At 36.1% G+C, this 25,407-nt stretch overlaps 1 protein-coding gene across 1 annotated transcript; it reads left to right on the forward strand.

The window, feature by feature from the left end:
• Positions 1–3,276: 3,276 nt before the first annotated feature.
• Positions 3,277–24,839, forward strand: FGL1 (fibrinogen-like 1). Its single transcript, XM_010019317.1, has 8 exons — positions 3,277–3,359; positions 8,165–8,240; positions 13,561–13,741; positions 16,131–16,290; positions 18,308–18,405; positions 19,231–19,319; positions 19,871–20,058; positions 24,298–24,839. The coding sequence occupies exons 2-8, from the start codon at positions 8,175–8,177 to the stop codon at positions 24,455–24,457; spliced, it is 942 nt and encodes a 313-aa protein (XP_010017619.1). The 5' UTR covers positions 3,277–3,359; positions 8,165–8,174; the 3' UTR covers positions 24,458–24,839.
• The last annotated feature ends 568 nt before the right edge of the window (positions 24,840–25,407 follow it).

The raw sequence follows: 25,407 nt of genomic DNA on the forward strand, positions 1-25,407 counted from the left end.
CTTCATTACTCTGGTTCCTGTTTGACATTTGCAGGTTGATTTTTGTCTTCTTATTTTCTGACACTCTTCTGGAATTTGCAAACTTGTTCTTTGGGAAAAAAAAATGTACTAAACAAATAAAGCTCCTCACAGCCATTTTTCACTGGGGATAAGGACTGAAAAAAAATACACTAAGTACTCAGAAATCATGGATTGCACTTCAAGAAGCATTATTTCCAGTAGGTGGTTCTCACTACTATTATAAGATAACAACTCAGGATTTCATAATGACTGTGAGCCAAAACTAATCTGGCTTAAAGAATGTCTTGTTTAAAAAAGAAATAAAATAAATCTTTTGGGGGAATTCCTATATCAACACTAATGAGCATGTAGATTGACAGTAACTAATTCCTCCTACAAAGATCTCTGTTGTAAGTGCTTCCATCAGCAGACATGCTAATGAATGCACCCTCACAGAAACTGAACGGATTATCTTTGAGATAGCCCAATTCAATTAGGATTGAAAGCTGTGTCAGAGACATGATGAATTTTTTCTTGTGCATCTGCTGGCTGTATCTTGTTAATTTTACTTTATTATTCCAGAGTGAAAGGAAAGAAAGCAAACAAAATACAGGCAAGTAAGGACTAGAAGCAAGAAGTGAAGAATTAGAGGAGATATGATGAATAGGGGGGAAGAGAAATTTTTAAAGGCCCTGAAACAAAGGCACTAATTAATAGGGTGTTCGGTTCAAATAGCAATTGTCCCATTTTCGCTGATTTTGTGACAAACAGCTTTTTTCTACAAAAATGAAACTGGCCAAAAATGATTACCATAATGATTTCGGTATCATATATCTGAAATAACAGATCACAAAATGACTGAAATGAGTAAATTATGCACCTGTTTCTTAGAATAATACTCAAAAATTGGGTGAATCACTTAAAAACTGGATTTTATTGTTGCATATTACATCCATACACCAAGTAATAAAGTGTATTCATTCTGTTATTTCAGAACATGTAAGAAGTTTTTTGCTGCTTATTACATACATTGCCCTGACATTTCAAATTCATCATGTGATTATGCAAGTTTTAGAGATCTGTTATTCACACACTTCATACAGGTGGCAGTCATAGGCCCTAGACACAATGTATTTATAGAGTAGGTGAAATCTTTATAAGTTTATAGATGGACCACTGCATTTTTAGTGTAGTTTACTTCTAGCACGGGTTTTAGTAGGATTGTGGCAAACATTTTGAAGACAGTATGTTAAAAGTATCAAGAGCTTTAACATATTCTGAAGTTTCTTATTTGTCCAAGAGTAAGCGAAGTGTTGGCTTGTAGTACTCTTTAGTTCATCTGACATTGGAAAAGTAAAATATTTCTAATAAATTGTATGAGAGAGAGAGCTAACTGTTCTGCATAAGCAAGTGCCCAATGCTCCTTAAAGGAATAGGCAAGTGGAACAATAATAACCACTGTCTGCTTCAAAGACAGAAGCCTGTGGTGGATCATGTAAGCTAAGGTAGCTTGCCTGAAGACTACTTCAGTGAGCTATTTCTTTTAAACATCCAACAAAAGATACTAGATACATTTAATACAACTGACTTTTTATTACTTTTTGTAAGTAAAGTAAAAACATTTTTATTTAGTATGCAAGTAAGGAGCAGAATTTTATCATTTATGCATAATTTTGTCAGAAATCCTATAAAAGAATAATTAATGACCCTTGTCATTATTTTCCTTCACTTCTGTGCAAACTACCCCAAGAGCAGCAAATCTGAATAAGGTCTTTCTGAACAGCCAGGTCTTTACTGGCCACGTTAAGTTCTATGACATTTGACATATTTCAGTAATGGATGTTTCCAACAGGTCTAAGACAGACATTTCTCTCTTCCTTTTGTGCTGATATGACTTCCATTTGTATACTCTTTGAGAGTCTTCTATTTAGTGTGTTTATTCTTTCAAAATCATTTTGATGATGGGTAGCATATAGACTTCTTGAACAACGGAAATTTCTGACTTGACGCTGTATATAATTCTCATTTAACTGAATCACAGCCAGACATTTTAGCCACCCAGTCTTTGCTTAAAGACTTCAAGTCATGGAGATTCTACACGTAACCCTCAATAAATTGTTTAAATGGTTACTAAATCTGAGTTTAAAATGCCATGCCTTTTTTCCACTTTCTAAATTCATAGCCCACTCACTGAGTAACAATTGGTTAAGAGTCATATTATGAACAGGTATCTCCCTCCATGCAAAAGTCATTCAACATAGTAAGATGCCATGCCCAGTAAAAATTACTTGATGAATGATTTTGAATTTTGGAATGATTCTTAGTGTATGCTACTCATGAGAAATTTATTGATATGATTAAATATTTTAAATTCAGAATATGAAGTTAATTAGTTGATGTAATTATTAAAGATAAATACCACCAAGTAAACAGATTCCAGATATTACACAAGAAATTACTTAGAGGAAGTGTCCAACAAATAGTAGTTTTCAAAAGAAAGTTTATGGTGTGAATTATTATATTATTATTATATTGTGGGATGTAAAACTTCTTTTACTGCTTTTGTTCAGTATTTCCATAAGAGTTCACTTCTTCCAAAAGCATTCCTTTAAGTATACTCATTTCTTGAACTTTTTTGGAAGAGCCAACAAAGAAGGAGGCCAAACACTCAAAACAAATTCCATTTTAATCATTCTTCAATGTATTCATCTGGCTCTAAAAAGCTTAAATAGAAAATGATTTTGTCTAGCCAAGTCACTGAGATCATGTGCTTCTGAGTGTCTTCCAGTTCAGCTAAAAAGTACTGACCTATATCAAACAAGATTATTTGTCCTTTTTTTCTTGTTCACTTTGGCTTTCTCTCTACTATGTTTGTTGGGTATTTTTTAGAAGACTTTTTGTTACTCTATCATCTTTAACATGTGACTTCTAGTCTGCGTGACTATGTTTTGTTTGTAAATCATTTGGGTCAGTTATGCTTTCTGTATACCTCTGGAGCCTAAGAGATGTAGGCTCTGATTCAGGAAAGCACTTGTATGTATAGCTGAGTATGATGCTGAGAGCAAATTCCTGGATCAGAGGAGCAAAAGGGAATGGATGTTCCTTTGTTATTTTTGGTCTATTTTTATTTCAGAAGTGTTGTGTTAGGCACAGAATTATCGTTGTCTTCTTATGCTGCAATTTAGTCTTGATAACTGCAACTTCTCAGAAACATTCCTGCACAGTGACTCATAGCAGATGTAAGCCTCAACTCTACAGAATTTAATAGCAAAAACAATCACAGCCTGGGAAGGGCTCTGGAATTCTTTGCATCAGCTTAAGAAGATTTATCAACTTCGAGTTCTGTCCAGAGGGTAAAGGTAAACATTTCAGGTACCTAGGGGCAGGCAGGAGGAAGGTAGAAGGAAAATTTGGGGTTAATGCTATAGTTACGGTTTAAAAGTGTGTTTTTGAAGACCATATAACTAGTGCAATGTTGCTAATGATGTATGAATGTTATAGCAGTATCTAGCTATTTTGCTACAATACCTAGTTAGTAAACCTCATATTCAAATCTGTAGTTTTTAAATTTATAGTAATGTTCGGCTGTATGAACAAGGCCACTTTTTAAGCCTAAAAGTAGATCAAACCATGAATTATCATCCATTTTTCAATTGAAGAAAATGGGGCAATTTTTGTAACACTACCTAATCAAAACAAAGCAAAATTTGTGCATGAATTTGGTAATTATTACCAGTTGGAATTTTAAGAAAGCATTTCAAGTCATTATCTGTCCTTTGGCAGTTTCTCTCTTATTGTATTTATTTGCAATGTGATTCTTATTGACACTGTACAAACAGAAATAGGCATCTGAATTCCATCTAGTTTGCTGTCTCCAGAATTCAAAAACAGGAAATCAGACTCATGGTTCAAAATTTTCATACCACAGACTTTCTCTAATATAATCAAATCTGTTTAGTAGTTTGTTATTGAAAGAATTAGAAAATCATCGAATTTAGGGGGAATAAGAACATACGATTATCTGAGTAGCCTGTAAAGAAAGCCCTGGCACAGAGAAAGAAAAAGGTACCTTTCTAGACTTTTTATTCCATAGCTTTGGAGAAATCTTTCTGCACAGCTATGGAAGTGCACATTCCAGGTATAATCTTTGAATAGTAAATGATAGTAAATGGGTACAATTTCAAGGTTTCACAAGAGTTGTCCTTAAATTTCAATTTTATTAAAACAGAAAATGATTCCTAACTGCAAAGGGCAAAGCCTGAAAACATTACAATAAGTTTATCTCACTCTATGATGATGTGTGATAATTAATCCACATATCTACTGTCTGAGATTAAGATTTTCCTGGAAAGGGTTCTACTCTGCACGGGTTTTGTTTTGTTAAACCAACACAGGTGTTATTACAGAAGTTTTGGAAGTCTCTCAGGACTTATTAACTCTTTGGCTTCACTAGCACCACAACACACAAATACTTGCTAAGTTAAACAATTGTTTTCATCTGTGACATGGATTAAGTTTTGTAATTATTTTGGAGTTTTGGGGGTGAATGCTTTTATTGCTTTGTGTGCAAATATTTATCAGTGGTTGTGTTCTCTCCCTACTTTAATCTTCTTTGAACAGAACTTCAGCTTTATGTGTTACCAAAGAGCACAGATGAACACTTTCAGAAAACTGTCCCTAATACAGCCTTTTCTGAAACTTTCAGTAGAAATGTGGAAAACTGAGTAAACAGTTACCCATGTTAATTCCAAGACTGAACCTCTTGATTCAGTCACTGTATGCAAAGTGCTTTGAACATATATAGGGCTTGACCCTATTTATCACTTTTATTATCACTGTAGGGTTGACCACTCAGTGAATCTCATGTCACTGCAACTGTGGGATCAGATAAACTGTGGGAATTCATACCTCCTGAGAAACTGGCTCATAGTTACTGCCCTCTGCCTTACTGGGTCTCCCTGCTGTGCAGTGACAGAAGCAGAGAAACACTGTTAGGTCAGTGATTTCCTTTCATAGTTTGAGTTTTCATGTCTCTTCCAAGACTTTTTGACCTTTCTTCTTTTTTGGGAGGACAATAGCACAAGTATTTTGGTCTCCCCAGCCCTTGTTTCTACTTCAGGTCCACTCTGGAGTTTTTGGTGTTCTCTCTTTTTCAAAGTCATGCCTGTTTCTGACATAGAGGTCTGCCAAATTGAACTCTTGGTTGCTCCCTCTTTATATGCCTCTTAATTCTCTCACAATCATAATGAGCTCATATTTTGAGGGACCACAGGATCAATAATCCATCTTGAGTTTACTGTCCAACTTCTTTTCTTAGAAATTTAATTCTAGGATTAAAATATATTGAGCAATATATTTAATCACATTTAGAATTTTATTTATGAGACTTTTGAGCATATCTTAGTTCAGTGCTGAAGCTGATACATGTGAAGTTGTCTTCCAAGTGCAGCCTTCATGAGGTTCACCATAACACGATCATGCTTCAGAAAGAGGCACCCTTTAAATAGAAAGGTGACTTCATCTGAAGATGATAAACCAAACTAACTATACACACTCTACACTCCTCACTCTATGCTGTGTTCCTTCTGTGCATCTTGCTCATAGTAGTTCACAGATGCTGTAAGGGACATGATCTGCCTTGATAGTGCTGGATAGTCTCCTATTTTTATTCTTTTTTTACTAACATAAATTTCACTGAACAGTGTGCAAGATTTACTTGGTAGTCTATTTTAAAAAATAAGTATACTGTACTTGTAAACCTGTGCAAACCTTTTATGATTGATTGTGGTATTCAGACATTCAGTCAGTCAAATCATGATAGAACAGTTTGAATATTAAGACTAATGTGAGGGAGACAGGGTGCTTTTATAATGAAAATAACAGAGAATGAAGCAGAACAGTTAAATGTTACTCTTCCAGTGAAAAAAAATATTGGTCCCTCTCTCCTAGAAAACATATTTAGATATACATGGACTGCGATTATCAGATATAGATCATTTACAGGTTGTCCAGGTAGCTAATGTACTCTTCAGTCACTCCTCTCACTGACAGTATCATTACAACCGATGGCAACAGCTGCTTTCAAAACAGTGGTGGCTGCAATAGCCATAATTAGTAGTGTTGTAATACTGTTGTAAAGTGAAAGCACATGTTTATCATGACGGAAACCTCTGAAACCTAAATTAATAACAGAATTAAATGCCAGACAATTCTTGCAGATCCTGCCCCGCATAATTTTTTAAGCCTGAAATTGATAGGATTCACCACTTCAAACAGTAGCAGAACTTGTTGCATTCAATTATGGTAAAGTTTTTAATTCAAATGTTAAAACATTTATTTGGTTAGCATGAAGAACAACTTACAACCGAAAATTCATGTATTTTATGGCACAGGAATAACTTAGTCTAAGATTTTCAGTTAACACTTTATACTCAAGAAACATTTTATACGTAATTTTTAATGGATTCCTTCAGAATCCTTAGAGATAGACATCAGCTTAGTCTAGTGCTTTGCAACTTAATGGTAGATGTTGCATATGTCCAAAATGCTTAGAAAAACCTTTTGTGCTGTCTGTAACATGAGTCAGTGCATACGGAGTATGCAACAATATACCTTGTGTCAGCATCAGTCCAGTGCAAGAAGTAATGTAACAAGCTTTATATGGATATACTTGGGCCTCACGACTCTATGCTTTCATATCTGATGTTTTCAAACCACCAAAACTCAGAACTAAAAATAAAAAAAATGTTGCTTACTTAAATGAAATACATTTAATTTAAAAAATCATCACAAGTATTTTATAGGTAGGTGTTGAAAATCTGAAATTTGGCTGGTCTGTAATTTTTACTTTTGCATGAGTTTTTCAGAGGTTTGTGAAAATAAAATTGGACTTATCATAGAATCATAGAATGGTTTGGGTTGGAAAGGACCTTAGGATCATCTAGTTCCAATCCCCTGCCATGGGCAGGGATGCCTCACGCTAGGCCAATTCTATAGGAACTTAAAATCATACTTCACATAGGCACCTTGCTTGTCTTTGTACAGTAAAAACAGTCTGCCAAAGTTCCACTGGCATCTTATATTAATTCCTGTAGAAACGTGAATAGGAATTTCCATAAAGTTTGTGTTTCCATGTGCACATGCTGCCATTGAATCATTAATCTCTCTTAAAGGTCTTATGCTTTGTCTAACCACAAATGTTTTAGTATGTAGTTAGTTATTAGTTATGATTCAGTTTAGTAGGTAGAAAAAGCAGAGTGGACACGTATTTTTGGCTTAAGCAGGTGTTGGCATATGCTAAATGAAAATACTGTAAGTTAAAAAAAACCCAAACAAACATTCCTGAGTTGATAGCTTGCAGCAGTTTACCTGATCAATTTTGAATTGGTTCATGTATAATCTATGTAAATATTTTAGTGATTGGAGGCCTTGGTTTCTTATCTGTGAGATGAAAAGTACACATCTACCTTACAGGAAATTGTGATATTATATCAGTTAATGTTTGCAAGGCAGTAAGACACAATGGTGATTTTTTTGTCATATAAAATAATTTTCATATGAAATAATAGGATTTAAAATGCTGTGGGTCATACAGTACAAAATATGCATAGCTGTCAGTTGAAAGCATGAATAATAGTAGAATAAGTAGAATAAAAGCTGGTAACTATTACACATTATCCCCACAATTGCTCTATAACAGTAAAATCTCTATCCTCTCCTGGCACACAAAAGTTGCACAAAACTTTAGTTCAAGTATAATTAGCCCAATTCAAATTTTAATTACTTGAATATAACAGAGAGCTTTCTCACAGCTTCAAAGGACCAACAATGAATATTGCTCTGCTTTTCAGAGCATTTTAAAATGCTATTTTTCTTTTGTCTCATTTCACAATAAAATGCATGGGTTTGAATTTTGAATAGATGCCCCAAAATACATGGGGAGCTTTGCTACAAAGTAGCCTAAAAGGATGAATTCTATTTTTACTGAAAATTTTGGAGTTCTACTTAATGAGACTATTTTCAACATTTGTAATGAAGCCTAAATAAACATTATTTTTACAATATGTAAGAAAATAATTATTTCAAATAAAATATAGATGTCCAGTGTAAATATTCAGTTTTAACATTTGTTAACTAGTATTTCCTTTGTTCCTCTACTTCACAGCTTTCAAAGAATGAAGATATTGATAATGATTGATTTTGTCCTTGCAGCTAACTTCATGGATGCCATTGGCAGCTCTGTAAGTTCCAGTAATTTGCCTATAGAGGTTCTTCTAAATCTTTCATCCCTTGTCCTCCATAGTGCTTACAATGTATCTCAGCCACATGAGATGGAAAAGATTAGAATTCAGAACAAAACTGAAAGATTGGAGAAATAACCTCAAATAGTGTTCAGTGGAGACAAGTTTCTACTAAGGAAAGGAAACAAATGCACAAATATATAGTGGAATATAGATGACTGGATAGTAGCACTGAAGAAAATAATCCGGTCAGTTTGTTATGGGATCCAACCTGAATTAGAAGGTGATGGAATATCTTTGCTAAAAAAGGTATCATACGATGCAGTACCAGGTAGATTGCATAAGGCACAGAAGACAGTTACACTACTACTCAGGGGTAATGCTAACTCAGAATAACACCTTTAGTTTTGAGCAGCATACTTACAGAAAGGCAAAACCCAAGAACTCCTAAAGCGGTGGCTGCAGCAGTAGTATTTCTGGTCATTGACACTCAGGATGAAGAATCTGTCTATCTTTCTGTCCTTTTCTATCTTGTCCACTTGCCATACAACTTTTTCTCAAGATCCACAGCTTCATATTCTTGCTCATTCCCATGTTACTGTGTTATAATTCACACTCAGAAACAACGATCAAAACACCTTCACATCTAGCTCTCAAAACCACCTGCTATGGATTCTGATCTCCAACAAAAACCCTAACATAATCCCACTTACTCCACTGCTTAAAATACTTCTCACCAGTCCTGTACTGCCTGTCTTGGTTGTCTTTCCTAGTTTGGTATTCTGGTCCTAGCTGGCAGGGACCTGGGAGATTGAACTATTGATTCATAATTGCCTAGGTGGTAGTGGTTGCTGAATTTACAACTAGGTGAACATCATTGTGGCTTACACTATCTTATGGAAGTCCTTTGTTCAGGCAAGTAGCTCTATAGGGGCAGAATAGGAAGCACCTGCCTCTAATCGCTTCTGCTCATTGGAGAAAAACATTACAAAATTTTATAGAAGGCTACTAGGAAAAAGGCATTGCAATGAAATGCATTTGCTTGCTTTTAATTTTTCATTTGGAATGTTATGGGCTTTAGCCAGCCCTGTGACTAAAAACTGGGAACAATCTGAAGTTTATTTCTTAAGTTTTCACATTTTAATCTCACTGAAACACTAACCTCAATAGAGATTTTTGGACCACATTTAAATTCTAAAAATAAAAGAAATGAATCTTCAAGTAAAAAAAAAATAAAAATTATAGTTTTCATAAAGTATTCTGAGTCTATGTTATATCATCAATTTTAATGCTGTCACTAGCTGCTAAATAATTCACACAATAATGAAATAAAGGTTGTGAATGCACATTAATTACAGCAGCTGGTTAAATACGTGTCCCGGATTCAGGACAATATGCCAGGAGTAGAGCTGTCAGCAGTTGGATAGTTGCTTCTCATTGTGTAGTACAAACAGTTGCTTCACTGAAATGGACAGAACAGGTTATGTTCAGTCTGGTTTCAATCAGTGGGCACTACTGTCCACTGGAGAGAGCAACAATCAAATTCACATTTTATTGAGTATTTAAATTTTGTTATAGTTTAACTTTGGTTCATATCTAACAAAAGGAAGAGCAGTATGTTACAGCTACTGACTCTTATGACCCTAAGATACGTTTTGCTTTAATATTACTCTAGCTGTGCACTGGTTTAGCTCCAATGACTTTGAAAGAGTTATCCTATGAAAAAATATAGCAGTATGTAAAAGAACAGTCTGGTCACCTGCAGATCTGAAAGCCACATTGATCTACCCTGAAGTTACACAGCTAATTTGTGATTGTCCCATGGAAAAATAGGTGTGGAATTCCAAATACAAGAATTGTGGGTTTGCTGTGCAGCAAAGTAATGGGATTTTTCTGCAGCTGACAGAAGGAGACATAAATGAGGAGCCTGAAGTCAGGAAGAGAAAGCAAAGTGTGAGACACCAGTGCTTTTCATATGCAGGTTACTTTCAAAATGCGTTTTCTGTCAGCCATTCCTTTCTTATAGTGTGGCTATTCAGTATGGTTGGTGATTTTTTAATTGTCACATACTATTTACCAGCACTGAGAGCTTAAATCCTTTTCATCAGGAAATTGCTCTGTGTAATGTAGCTATATTACTATTCACCCCACAGTGAGTGTTGTCTGTAAAGTAGATGAGAATCAGCTCAGTGACAATTTTTCATTTTCATGAGTTAATTCACAATTCACATTAAGTAAAAATAAAAGAAAAAAAAGAGATCAATTTAAAATGGAAAGTTAAGAATCATATTTAGAGACATAGCCTACTGCAGACTTGTGTTTAATGTGGTTCAGAGGAAAGGACCTTTTACAGTGGCATATGAAGTAGTGTCATACTGGGTTTAGAGACCAAGTTTTTCTAAGGTGCAGTAATAGCTTTTGAGAACTTCTGTGCTTCTGCTATATAAGTTAATCACAGCAGGAAAATGGCTTTTAGCAGTATGAATAGGAGAACTGGTAGATGCATTTTCACTTATGCCTGAAAGAAACACACTTAACTGCTTGTAGCTGCCTCTCAAATGCACAGGCTCATGCTCTCTCCCAAAATGAAATTAGCTCTGTGGCTCAGACCTTGCCATGTGTTAAAGAGACTACTCACCTGAAGTTTTGCCTATGAAATTTCCAGGGCCTGGTGACAAGGGCCACCATTTCCAGGATGACCCAGGTCTTTTGTATTGTATTTTACCATGTTCTCCAAGGTTGACAGAGAATGAGTTAAGACTGATACAGACTAACCTTCTCCATAAACACTGCAGTAAGACTAGTAGGTGTGGCATGATGGCTTCTTTAGCACTCTTTATATTATTAAGATCACTATTTAGTCTGACTGTTAACATGGGAGTTTTTGACAGCTTTACTTCTATAGTTAGCATTAACTCATCAGTGTGATCCTGGAAATATTTTTTTAATTATTATTTATTCACTCTTTCTCAACCCACCTATGCAGCTCTCCACTTCTCCAGAGTTTGATGTATGCACTCGGGACTAGTCTGAGAATTTGCAGAGACCTGTCAATGAAGCCTCTTCTAATTTCCCAATTCAACTCAGCTTTTGTGAAGGGTTTATGTGGAGCTGCAGATACAAGTTGAGATAACCACTCTGGAAAGACTACATAGTAGTGCATCCTTTCTTGTAATATGCAACATGCCACACATTAACCAGTGCTGATCGTCAAATAACATCCCTCTAAGCCACTGTAGCAAGTTTGTCTCTGTACGTGCACAAAGCAGCCTGACATGGGCAGCCCAAACCCAGGGAGGCAGTTGAACCTTTTCCTCTCAAACAGGTCACTGACAAACTGCTTAGTCCTTCTACATGTATATTCCCATTCCTTTATTACACCATGTCTTAGGTTGCAGTTAAGTATGAATTGCAAGCGTCTGATAGACCAGAAATACTTACAGCAGAGGCCTGTATTCAAGATTGTTGTGCAAAGTCCAATCATCAAAATTTTCAGTGTGACTAAATATTGTAAGCAAATGGAACATGATGGCTGGGAACCACTATTATCTGAATTATATAATCTTCAGATATGCTCTTGAAATTATTTTAGTTCCTTTGTCTATTTGATGGAAGTGAATTGCATCCTCCCTAGTGAAAAAGCAAAGGGGCCTGCAACACTTAATTCTATCAGAAATAACCATAGTCATTACACAGTTTATATGGAGGTTTCTTGGCAGTAGCAGAAATTCCTCTGCTTTTTCACTAGTACCACAAATGAATTATGAAAAAAATCTGCATGTATTAGAGTTATAAAATGCAGATGCTATTAGATGTTAGTTTAATTCACAAAGTTTTTCCTTGGAGTTGTGGTGGATGGTACCACAAGGAAGTCAGTCTAAGCAGAACTGTGTTTGTGCTGCATAGAAACTTACAGAATGGTATCTGTTTCTCAGAAGAAAAAACAATCACTGCAGCAAAAAAATCACACAAAATATTTTGGTGGAAGTGTTCATGGAAAACAGGTGAAGCCTGAGCCTGATACAAGTGAAAGTATGCAGATACCACTGGAGGTGCATGTCAGTATGCTACTTCGGGTCTCACTAGTTCAATGTGATAGGGCAAAGTTCTAAGATACCAGCTTTTCTGTATGGATGAAAAATGCTACAGGTCTACATCCTTAGCTTATGTAAATACTGTTGCCCTATGAATAAGGATGCACCAATTTAAAACTATTGCATACTTGATCTTGTATATCAGATTTCCAAAAGGTTGCCCTCTGATTTTGCTTTTAAAGTGCTAGTTGTGCTCTCATGCAAGCACTGAAGCTACTAAACTCAGTTTGCTCCTATAAAATTGCAGACACAATGCCACTGATACAAGACCTCATGGCACATTTGGACGATATGTCATAAAACTCCAAAGGCTTTTTTCTCTATGACAAAATCAAATTTGTTTAGCATCTACTTGGAACTGTACGGGCTGTTTTAATTTAAGCTCCCTTTGGCTATTTTACCATAGTCATTAATCTAAACCAAATTATTTATTGCTCTGTGTACAATCAGCATGTCAGAATTTGGAAGAGTTATTCCACCTCTCTTGTCATGTATCTGTATTTGTGCCAGGGCAGATGAGTGCTAGGTGTCACTATATAAGAATCAACACATTTCTCATCCACTCTGCATGGCAAAATTAAGTGTACAAGTCACAGCACAACAGAGACTTTAAGTGTTTATCCTTTACATTTCATACATATTTGAAGCTTCTTAGGGACTATTTCTTTTAGCATACCAAAAAAATGAGCTTGAAACTGTGCAGTATTTATGTTGGCAATGTTAAGATTCTTACCATAAGAAGTGTGTAATCTAAAAGCATTTGAAAAATGCACACTGAAGTTGAAAATGCATAAGTGTGGACTGTATTTCTTTGAAACTCTGGAATTTTAGAAGCTTCAATGTTAGTACCAAGGCCTCACTGGATAGTAAATCTCTGTACATGGCAGGTGATAGAGAATAAGCAATCTTTATGATAGGGTCTGTACTATAGTGCTTTTCCCTAAAGTCCCCTCTTCACATTTGCAGTGAGAACTGGTAATTATAGCTATTAAAGAGAAGGTCTCTCTTTGCAAAGCAGGTACATGTTTGGACACTGTAATACACAAAGTAATATTAAATAGAGGTAGCAATTGAGGTGGAAGTCAACTTAGTGTCTGTAGGAAATTGTGACCAAATGTTTTATTCAAGTTAAATTTTATTTATGGTTTGGTTGTTGTTTTTTTGTGTCATATATTAAATGTAACAAATATCGTTGATTTTACAATAAGATATGTTTTCCTCTCTAGGATCTACAGAACTGTTTTCAAGAGCAGATACGACTTCAGGGCCAGGTTAGGCTTCTGGAACATCGTGCGAAACAGCAGCAGTTAAAAATTATTCAGCTTTTAGAGAAGAAAGAGATTCAGTACAGTGACAGAGGAGATGAAAAGAGTGTCATTGACTTGGGAGGAAAAAGACAGTATTCAGGTTAGAAATAAAGCTGTTCTTTTCATTTCCATTCACTGTAATGATACCCAGAAGCATTAGCACAATTGGGCCCATTGACTTATTGTTTCAAAAGCTCATAGAAAATTGTTTGTTTAAAACACAGTGTTCAGCTTTTACCTAGGCCTGCTGCCACAGGGAAAAATTGTTAATGTCACATGGTATAAATTAAATCAGGATCGAAATGGTTTATTGGTTTGTTAATAACACATAATTCAAAAACAAACAGTAAATAAGTTCAGAACAAATACCAGCAATTCAACAGATAAAAGCCAATAATAGACATATACAAAATGGTAATAAACAGTTACAGATTTACCCTTTGACTAATCTCTAAAACCCTCAGGGTCAGTTCACATTCACACATTCACAGCATGACATGGGTTAAAAGTACACTCTGACTCTTCCAATCTGTAAAGTCCCTGTGACATCCATATTTACACATGTAAGCCTGGCATAATGACATCTGCATCTTGCTTTAATAATATTCTGTATGTTGCACCAGTTTGACTGAGGTAAGTTCAGGTCAGGACATCACAGCTTCTAAAATACTAGTTTTAAGTTGTTTTTGTAATTTCACCAGCATTCTGGTGGTGATCCAGTCCCTCTGCAGTGGAAGAAGGCTGTGTTGCCTCTTAGGACCTGGAGTGAGGCCCAATGTCTTTAAATAATAAAATACCATCCAAACCAATAGTTGGATTGAAAATACAATCTGGGGAGTGGATTCTTGGATGGTGTTTCTTTCTAGTTGTCCAGTGCTAGAAAGCCTAAACTTCCAGGTTTTTTAGTAGCCTTGTTTGAATATACTTGTAGTGTTTATGCTGCTGGAAGAAATCACAAGATATAACAAGACATCAGATTTAAGAAAGCAGCATTAAAATGAAATTAAAAGGAGTTATAAGTCTGACTTTAAATTTTAGGTGTATATTTATTTATGTATTCAGCATCCTGGAATTATTTTCTTTTATTATTATGGCTGACTCATTTGTTAGCGAAAAAGATTAAAACCACATTTAGCTGAAAGGTATTTCTCCTTTCTTAGCATTTGCCTCAGTTTATTTTCTTAAAATGTGACCCTAAATAACAGATCAGTTGTGCTGGTTTCTGTTGTGGGGTGTTTGGGTTTTTTTCTATTTTTTCACTTTCCCTCTTGATACTGCAGTACTTAATTGGAACGGCTGTAGCATTTTAATGTCAACAGAGGTGGGTAATTTGAGGTTAGATAATAAGGGAGAAATTCCATGCTATATATACCTGCTAAAAAATAAAGTATGCTCAAGTGTTTTGCTAATCTACAAGAAAATAATGGACAGGAAAAGCTATTTTCTGCAAACCAATCAAACATTCTCTAGAAAGACAGCTTAGCTATCATTTAAATCCTGTTTTCTATTAAAGTTTCTTCAAATCCTGGCATAGCTATTTGTTTTCAATATGAAGTGTTTATTTTCTATGTCTAATCTTCACTGACATTTTCACTGAGAAGAAATGTAATAGTTCAGAAAGTTCCAAACTGGCCTGGAAGTTCAGCCAACACGTTCACAAATGTTTCAGGGAAAATCTTACAGTTATTCAGCCCTACCTTTGCCAGGAAAAACAGAAATGTTGAAAATGATACATCTTTTCTGTATGACTGGTTAATGGTAGATTACATATAAACAAAGAACTCCTTTCATTTCTTAACTCCTAGAGGAGTTAAGAAATGCTGTTATGTTTTATGAGCTCTGAAGTTTGTCATTGCTGTAAATGCTGGTTAGTCACTAACACCAATGCAGACCAGACTGTAAATGGTATCAAGCCAAAGTGGTATCATTTTACACATATATAGCAGTTTTTGGGGGTTGTCTTCTATATATTTTTGCACCTGTTTGGTACAAGGGACAAGAGTATGAGGTCCAGCAATTGTTTCCCTTTTCTAACACTGGTGATTTCATAATCCTGTTTTTGGCCATTCTCCTGTGAACTTTCTGGAAATAGAAGTACATGTTTGTTTTTAAAGGTTACTGTGTGGTTTATATGTAGATAAATTATATGATCATAACAGGATTCTAATGTGGATGATACCAGTGTAAATTAAAAGTGACACTACTTAAACCAGAGGAATTATTTTGCTAGTCAAATGAAAGCAAGAATTATATTTTATGGTAGAAAAAAGATTCTTTTAAAGAAATGTCAAAATATTACAGCTCAATAAAGGTTTAAACCAACACAAATACAAGAAAATGCCCCAAAGTCATATAAATATGTTTGCAGAAGTATTTCCTTTGTATTAGCTTGGTTCATGTGTGACTTTTACATGACACGACTTCATTTCTGATTTTGCCAGTAAGCATAGAACTAAAAAAACTGTGTCCAATGAATGTTTTGTGAACAGATTGTGCAGAAATCTACAATGACGGCCATGAGCAAAGTGGATTTTATAAGATGAAACCTATCCAGAGTCCAACTGAATTCCTTGCCTTCTGTGACATGTCTGAAGGGGGTGGCTGGACTGTTTTTCAGAGACGTTCTGATGGCAGCCAGGATTTTGATAGGTAGGTACTAGACTTCATCACTAAAATTGGAAACAAAGTGGAGAAACACTGAGTGAGATGGAGCTAAGTTAAATCTTAACTTTCTAATTGTTGTTATCCCAGAAAAAAGAGAGGAATGTTTATTTTGTGGGACAGCCTCCAGATGAGATACTACTTCTGGCTCTGGCACTCTTCTGGGAGACATCTCTTTAGTCTTTTTCTGACAGCTTGAGCATTTTACATGAGCACACTTCAGTGTCAAATGCATTAACAATTGTTGGAGCAAGAACTCTTAATGACAAATGAAAGACTACTGTGTCTTTTGCAAATAGTCAAATCTAAAAATGTAAGCAGACTGCTTGAACTAAAATACCATCAGCAAACAAGTATGAGAGAAACCCACCACAGAGTCATTTGTAGCTCATGATAAAATGCCTCCAGGAAAGACACGATGGGTGACACCTAGTCTCCTTCCCTTTGCATTTTTTGGGAAATGTCCACAAGTGAAATTTTTGGTTCTGTGAGACTTGAATATAAAATCCTACAAATATTTACAGCTATTAGAAGCAGCAAGAATGTTTTTAGAACCTCTGCTTTGCTCAATTTGTTTTTCATGTATCTGTATCCTTCTGTGGATTTGTGTCTTACCTGTGTTTATGATTACTGAAACTAACGTTATAATACCCTTATGAAATAAAGAAGTAGTCCCCAGAGAGGATAAAAAATTTCAATCCAGCCAAGAAATGTTTCTATTCTTATTTTATAAAATATGGACAGACAAGCTGCAGAAGCAGTCTGTAGCATTTTACAATTGTTCCCACCACACACCACCCATTCTCCCTTGCCAGTGACTACCAGCTATTTAAGTCACAGAGGCTGCTTTCTCTTACGAGTGCCTGTGCACAGCCTAATACTTTCACCCACTTGTCGAAGAATAGTTGCTCTTCATCAAGGAAATAGATATTATTTTTGTCCCCATTAGAATATGCCATGAAAGCAAATCCACTGAGAAACTGTTTCAAAGCCAGTGTTGACAGGGAAAAGATTCAGTTTTGAGTATACACATTAATTCTTGAAACTATGCACCAGTGTAAAACTTCAAAAATTGTTAGAATCTGTTGGTAAATCAAGCTGGAAATAGCTAATAACTCAATTAAAAAAGTTATATATCCAGCTGCAGGGGTTTCACAACTCAATCACTTCACGGAAAATAAAGAAACTACATTTGTGGTAAACCTACACATCCAGTTCAATCCCCTGAATTTAACCAGGAAGAATATTTTCACTTCAGGTAAATTGTGCTATGCCAGAGATAGGACTGAGCTAATGTGTTTTCTTCTGGTTTTAAAAATCTGTTAATCTTAAACCACTCTGAACGTACTTCTTAGGACTACTCTTTAGACTGGGATTCAGTCTTTAACATGTGAGAAATAGAAATAATTCTGTGAAGATCAACAATGTAGATAAGTCTAAAATATTTGTTTATTAATGTTCTGATATGTAATGAACCTATAAAGCTCAGCAGAGATGATCAAGGGCTGCAGCACTTGCCCTGTGAGGACAGACTGAGGCTTGTTCAGCTTGGGAAAGAAGTGGCTTCAGAAGAACCTAAGAGTAGCCTGCCTGTACCTACAAGGACGTCACTAAGAAAGGAGAACAGTTTGAGAGGTCATTGAGTAAACAGGCTCTTTACAGTGGCGTCTGGTGGGAGGATGAGAGACAAAGTACATAAACTGAAACAAGAGAAGTTCAAACTGAATATAAGGAAAACCTTTTTTGCCCTGAGAAGAGTCAGCAGGTTGCCTGAAGAGGATGTGCAGTCTCCGTCCCTGGTTTTCAAGACCTGAATGGACAAGCCCTTGAGCAACCTTGTCTGATCTCATGGCTGAGTGCCTTGAGCAGGAAATTGGACTAGATTACCTCCTGAGGTTCCTTCCAATTGGAATTATTCTGTGATCTATGATTGTATGATAAAATAAACACTCAAGCAAACTTTTTTTTTTTTTTTTTTTAAATTAGTAATTTATACTCTTTTCAGAGTCTGGACTGACTATGAAGAAGGATTTGGAAATTTTGTTTCAAAAAATGGTGAATATTGGCTTGGAAATAAAAATCTTCATTATTTGACTAATCAAGGTGAGATTTGTATTGTAACAATAGTCTTCAATTGTTTCTGTTTCTTTGCTCTTTCCAGGCCATTTTCTGTTACCTGTTTTCATTGCATAAATCCTGAATTCTGTTGTTAGTTTGCATGGACTTCCCCAAGTTTCAGAACAAAACACATTTGAATATATGTTTGCTTTCTAACGAAAGGTTCAAAACTGTCATTGGGCCAATGTCATGCAGGGATCCTCAGCAAAACAGGGGAGGGTAGACAGGAGTATAACTTACAAGAATTCTCTTTATCCATTTCACAGTCCAAAGCCAGGTAGTATGCTGTAACAGTTCATTTAGTCAGGGCTGCATAGGCTATTACATGAAGGTAAATCTGGGTCTGTCAGTTAGGCTAGTCTTAGAAAGCTATTTCCATCTTACTAATAGTCACTCAATTTAAGGTAACTTCTGCTTTGATGTAGGATGTGCCATATACAAAACTTATACATTGACTTAGCCAGCTAATTATATGGAAATCAGGATGCAGTCCTAGTTTAACTCTTATCTTCAGAGTATAAAAATCTAATTTTTTTAGGATTTTTTGTTGTCTAAACTTGAATATCTGTATGGGAATAATTCTAAAATTTTCTAAACTGAATCAGGTGAATAAAGACAAAGAATAGCAAGATATGCTTTAATATGGATGAAGAAAGAAGATAAACTCCTATAAAATATGCTGTGATGATATAGATAAGATTTATGGTAAATGCCTAGTTAGTATATTAATCTTCTACTATAATACTGTGTTCTGAAAAGTAGTGAGGTGGAACAGTTTAACCAAAATAATTTGTCTTGTTATTTCTGAAGGGAACTATACTTTAAGAATTGACCTAACTGATTTTGAAGGAGAACGGCGGTTTGCACAATATGCAAGGTTCAGAGTTGCAGGTGAAGAGGTAATAAAATGCTAAGTAATGTCTAGAGGGTTTAACGGGAATGTAGACAGACAATAGACATACAGGTTCCCTAAATTTCATAAAGGTTTGTGTAGAACCTTATAATGTTTTCTTTCTTAGACATGCTTGGAATTTTCAAATATATAATAATAGTGATTTACTTTGGTACATCAGTTTCACACTTTCTGTAAGATGTAGGAATCATTTTGTTTAGCAGCCATGAATTAAAAACAAGGTTTTCTATTTTTGTCAGTATCACCAACAATTATGGTACATGATGTTCTGATTTACTCGTATGTACTACAAACTAACACTAATATTGGTTTTATTATGTCATTTATGCACATAATAAATGTGCTTACCCCAGTAAGCATCTTTACACCCCTCCATTATCTAGTACATGGTGTTTAAGTGGCATGACATTTCTGAGCATAAAAATAGTAGCAAATGGAACAGATTAGTTTCCTCTTTGTGGTTTCACTCTCTGACATGCTAAAGGTTAAAGACATATTGGCTTTACTTTTTTTTCTTTCTTTTTCACATTTTATTAGTATTCTTATGAGATGAATTGTGGTGAATACTCGGGTACAGCTGGCGATTCCCTTACTGGTGGATTTCATCCTGAAGTAAAATGGTGGGCTGATCATCGAGGAATGAAATTCAGTACTAGAGACAGGGATAATGACAACTATGAAGGGAACTGTGCTGAAGAGGAAAAGGCTGGCTGGTGGTTTAACAGGTATTTTGATTTTGGATTCTTTGTTAGGGACTGTAGTGGTAGGACAAGGGGCAATGGCTTTAAACTTAATCAGGGGAAGTTTAGATTAGATATAAGGAAGAAGTTCTTCAGAGTGAGGGTGGTGAGGCACTGGAATGGGTTGCCCAAGGAAGTTGTGAATGCTCCAACCCTGGCGGTGTTCAAGGCCAGGTTGGACAGAGCCTTGGGCAACATGGTTTAGTGTGAGGTGTCCCTGCCCATGGCAGGGGGGTTGGAACTAGATGATCCTAAGGTCCTTTCCAGCTCAAACCATTCTATGATTCTATGATTTTATATTAATATAGTGTTGTCAATTATTCTGCTTCATGTATATTCATACAGTAATAACATATGGTAGAAGAGAGGACTGGCATTGTTTATTGTATTTGCAATCTGCCTTTGACCCCTAACAGAGATCTTGGTGTTGGTAAGAGGCTCACCTTCGAAGGGGCACCACCTACCACACAGCTCAAGCTAGTCTGTGATAACACTATTTGCCATAGGCTTTGGTCATCTTTGTTATCAGGCAGTAAGGAGAAGACAATTCTGTCCCTTTAACCATTTTTTACACAAGTAGATCAGATGTATCCCTGTTGTTTGCAGATGTATTCCTGTTGTACTTCATTCTTGCATTTATCCTGTATTGCACTAGATAGGATTGGCAGTACCACAGAATATCTGATGAGTTAAGCTAGTGCTGGGTTATTAAGCCTCATTTTGTTCACCTCAGTTCACAAGATCTAACTCTTGTTATTCCTTCTATATGAAGATAGGAATGTGTCCACTCTATTTCTGTCATTGAGCATGGATGAACTGAGAGGAAGATTTTTTTAAAGAGAGTTCAGTAAGCGAATATTTAAATCCTACTTACATGCAAAAATACCAACTCAAAAAGAAAGAGTAAACCTGGCAGCCTTAGCACTGTCCGTGTAGGCAACTATGTTCTTTCCCTTAACTAATTAGGTAAGAATAGCCATAAAGAGAAACTATGCAATCTAGCTGAATAATACAGAGATTTAAAACGCAAGTCAAGGAAGCATGCTAGTCTCTCACGGTGATCTCAGTTCACTTGGCAAGAGCTGCCAGGCTGGATCAACTCCATTGTTTCTCTCTGTTGTGTCATCCTTTGTTTCTGTTTTTTACTTTCTCACTTTCCAGATTCTCTTTCTGTAAGTAGTCCGTGACCACCGTAGCTGGTACGATGTAGCCCTTAACTCAAGGTTTCACACTTAATTACTTATTTTAATACCTTCTAATATATTTGCATAGATAGAGGGTCAGCAGAATGTTTGAGACATAGAAAAAACCCCACATGTAGACAAAGTTTTTTGCAGTTCTCACAAAAGCCAAGATATAAAAGGGAAAGGCAACTGTGTTGGAGGCCCTTTTCCCATGAAATCATAACTTTTATGGATATAGAGGAATACCTAGACCTCAAGGAGCATAAAACTCTGATCTCATGCCATGGAGTTCATAAAGAGTGAATCACCAATAAGTGTTGGACAACTGCATACTTTCTTGGTATTTTAAAAACTTTTGTTGTTGTTAATATTGGATTGGTCTGGGCAAAAGAATGACCCTTTTGCAAAAGTAACTGTATGGCAGACTTGAGAGTTATTAATACCTTGTAGTTGGTGCTACATAACTGCTAAAAATAGTTGACTCCTACTAGGCTAGTTCCTATTATGGCTGTGTAGCTAGTGGTCTTAAAGTGACAGTCAATCTGGATAATGAAAATCAATTACTAATAGTATTTGATTCCACTGCCTTGCTACTGACTTTTTTATGTTAAGCCTAACATCAAACTGAATACTGCAAAATACTAGAAAATTTCAGTATCCTTAAAGATATTCAAAAGAATAGTATTGGCAGAGAAAGGAAAGCACTCAGAACATGTATTTGTCATGCACAGATTATCAAACCTGGAAGGAATTAGTGCTCTTGGCTAGTTTGCCTAGGAGCTCCCAGCTATGAAGTAATTTTTTATAGCCAGCTCTGTGCTATCTGAACTAATGAAATACAGAAACACCCAGATAATATGAATACTAAGGGATGTGGCACAAGTGAGGCCACATGGAGGTAGCTTAGGTCTAGTTTAAAGCCACTGGTCTTGCTCCAGCTCAGCACTTGTCATCCTGGAGTGCTGCGGAAAAATGGCATTCTTTTGTAAGCAAAGCTTTAGAAGAGATTTTCAGCTTGAATGCAAATCCACAGAGCTGGGTTCACTCTGATACTACATCCAGGTGATAAGCTTTCTTGCATCCAGGGCATTGCAGAGGTCAGTAACTTCATAACTTACTTAGTAAAAGAAGAGCCAACAAGTCTGGTTGGGCATGAGCTTATTCTCTCCCCAGCACTCCCACTTATAGTTACATCATGCATGGATGATCATGGTGGATCTGCCAGGCATCGAGCTGGGGCCTCAGATCTCACTAACTCAGGCTTCTTGCCTCACCAGTCATCCTGGAGACGGCATAGCTGCATCTGTATGTGGGGCCATATTGGAATCATTAAGTCCAGGCAGAATTCAAACAATTCTTCAGAGAACCAATTCCATCTCCCTGCATTTGTCATACAGTTAATATATGTCAGATAAAATGTTCCCGGATAATTGAGAGTTAATTGTACTTTTGAAACTATTGCAGTAAGGTTTTTACTTTAAAACTTAGCTTATCAGGTAGAAAGAAGGACCATAGGCTAACTTTAAGGAGCTTACTGACTTGTGACTAATGACTGTTGCTTCATAATATTGTATCAATAGTCACATGCCAGTTGTTTCGTCAGTATGTCCAGTTACTTCAGGCAGCATCCAGTTGGTTACAGAATACTGTGCCTCCCAGCACTAATTAAGAATTATTACTGGCTCATGTTGCTGTTGAAAAAATCATATTTTGCCTGCTTCCATCAAAAGAACTAAAAGGAGGGGTTCAGTTGATCTAGATACCTCTTAGCAATCGCGATTCTTCCAATGAAATCTGTGGTTTGATTCATTTTGATAGTGCCTGCTCAGTGCTCAATTTGTATGGCTAGAAAGATTCTGCCAGCTCTGATACAAGTTTGTCATTCTTAAAACCAAAGTCACTTTTGATATCTGCAGTTTATAAGCTTTCACCCAACACATTACCAAAACTGAGCTTAGAAACTGTAAGCAATAAATAAGCACGTACATATTTATATGAGAATTTTCTTATGAGGCTTTTGTGACAGTTTTTATTTCAGTTCTCATAAACTGTTGTTAATGAAGTGTAAGCAAAGCCAAAGAGACTAAGATCTGCCAGTAATAATATCCATAAGGTTAATTTGGGCTGTTTTCTGTTTGCATACTTTCTGAAGTCTGCTTTTGAAATCCAGCATGGTGTTCAACAGCTAGATATTAACAGCACTTACAACAAAATAGTGAATTGGCAGATAAGCCAAGCCAATTCATTGCAGTGTGCTGCAGAAGAAACAATGATTTTGCTCTCCATATGGTCACATAAGGATCCAAACTTTCCTGTAGAAACCAAATGTGTATCAAGATGGTGCTGGTAACTAATCAGGCCTTTTCGGTTTTGCTAGGGAGTCTGTTTGTGGGGTTTTATTTGTTCGTTTGTTTTACCACTTTATTTAATAAACTGTAACAGCATTTCTCCAGTGATTAAAGAACCCCCCCAAAAAAGGTATTTCTTATAGTCAAATAAAATGCTGGCTCTAATGAGCCAGTGATTTGGCATACATATTTTTATTAGCTGCCAGATTTCATCTATTCATACACAGAAGTCCGCAAATGAATAGGCAAATTGATGGTAGTATTCAGGTTTTTGTCATATGAAACACCATGTGGGGTAACTGCAAAACTGAACAACAAAAAGCAGAACAGCCTTTCTTTCCCAGAATGTTGTGTGGTGTATGCCCGGCTGCCACCCATGACCTGAAAAAGTCTGGAATAATTCTCCACTGAAACAGATTAGCAGGCAGAACTCTGAGAGCTAGTAATGTCAGAAAACCTGTGGAAAGAACAAAAAGAACTTTTGTTTCAAAGAAGCTAATAGAAGCACTTGCAGTTATGCCCTAATTGAACTGTTACCATTTAGGCGCACTAAAGTCCACAAATGCAAATGTTTGCAGCTGCCAAACTGGGCTGTTGTCAACATGGCAAAATATTAAACTCGCACAGAAACGACAAATGCAACTTGTCGACAGGCGGCCTTATCTCTGTCCTTTTCCTTTACTTTCCACCAGGTGTCATTCTGCCAACTTGAACGGTTTGTACTACAAGGGCCCCTATACTGCAAAGACAGACAACGGGATCGTTTGGTACACTTGGCACGGGTGGTGGTATTCTCTGAAATCTGTTGTCATGAAGGTCAGACCAGCAGACTTTGAACCTAATATTGTTTAAGTATTTTATTAAGACGATTTATCTGGTTAATCTTTCTGCAAATCAGTCCAAATTAAAACAGATGGGCAGAGTTTTGCTTCTCATCTATTCATATATTAATCTGGAATAATTCCTCTGTAACCAGTTGGTTTAGGATATGTAAATGAGAAGAAAATCTGGCTTATGAATCTGTATGCAAATACTTGTGCTACTGTGCATACAGGGTTTTTTAAAAAAGGCAGACATTCATCTAGGGATAAGGACATCTTCATCAACATGGAGAATTTTTAGCTTCTGCAGTAACTACAAATCCTTTCGTCTTTAAATAAAACAGTATTGTCACTGTGTTGGCTCAAATATTAAAATTAATTGTACTTATTACAACCAGAAAACTATTTAAATATAAGTGTAAGGCTGGTTTACCCAGTGGATGGAACATACTTTCTTTGGAATGGTTCAAGGCTTTGGAAGCGAGTTGCCTGTAAATTCCTCTGATTTATTTGTTGCATGTGTTGTGTACATAGCACACATAGTAAGTATAAAGAATGAAGCAGAGAACTGAAGGAGGAGAAGGGATGCTGCTAGGGTAGAATCAATTGAATCCAGCATACAGAAGTCCATTGTCTCTTATTGCTGAACCATTTCTGGTCACATCTGGCTGGTCACATCACTGAAATCTAACATTTTTAGATGGTCAATAATGATGTGTTTCTTCTTCTTGGTAACCATTATGCCTGCCTTTTTTTTTTTTTTTTTTTTGTAACAGAACCTGGCCTTTAAGGTGTTGACATCTAGAATTTACCGAAAGGCTAAATAACAAAAGCTGCAATTAATCCTAATGTGACCTACGCTATGAACATAACTCGTGTAGAGGGAAGTGAATTTTATGTGCAACTAAAATCTGCCATTTTAGAGGTTCTTAGCGCTTGACTCTATAAATCTTTACTTTATGTATCTGTCAGACTCCACAA

Source organism: Nestor notabilis, unplaced genomic scaffold (genome assembly GCF_000696875.1).
Source record: "Nestor notabilis isolate BGI_N333 unplaced genomic scaffold, ASM69687v1 scaffold8, whole genome shotgun sequence".
Classification (NCBI taxonomy): Eukaryota; Metazoa; Chordata; class Aves; order Psittaciformes; family Psittacidae; genus Nestor; species Nestor notabilis.

Bases quoted from the DNA above. Each gene is read 5' to 3' on its own strand.
- FGL1 (XM_010019317.1), top strand. From the start codon at position 8,175: ATGAAGATATTGATAATGATTGATTTTGTCCTTGCAGCTAACTTCATG. The intron at 8,241-13,560 runs GTAAGTTCCAGT...TTTCCTCTCTAG, and splicing joins TGGATGCCATTGGCAGCTCT to GATCTACAGAACTGTTTTCA. The intron at 19,320-19,870 runs GTAATAAAATGC...ACATTTTATTAG, and splicing joins TCAGAGTTGCAGGTGAAGAG to TATTCTTATGAGATGAATTG.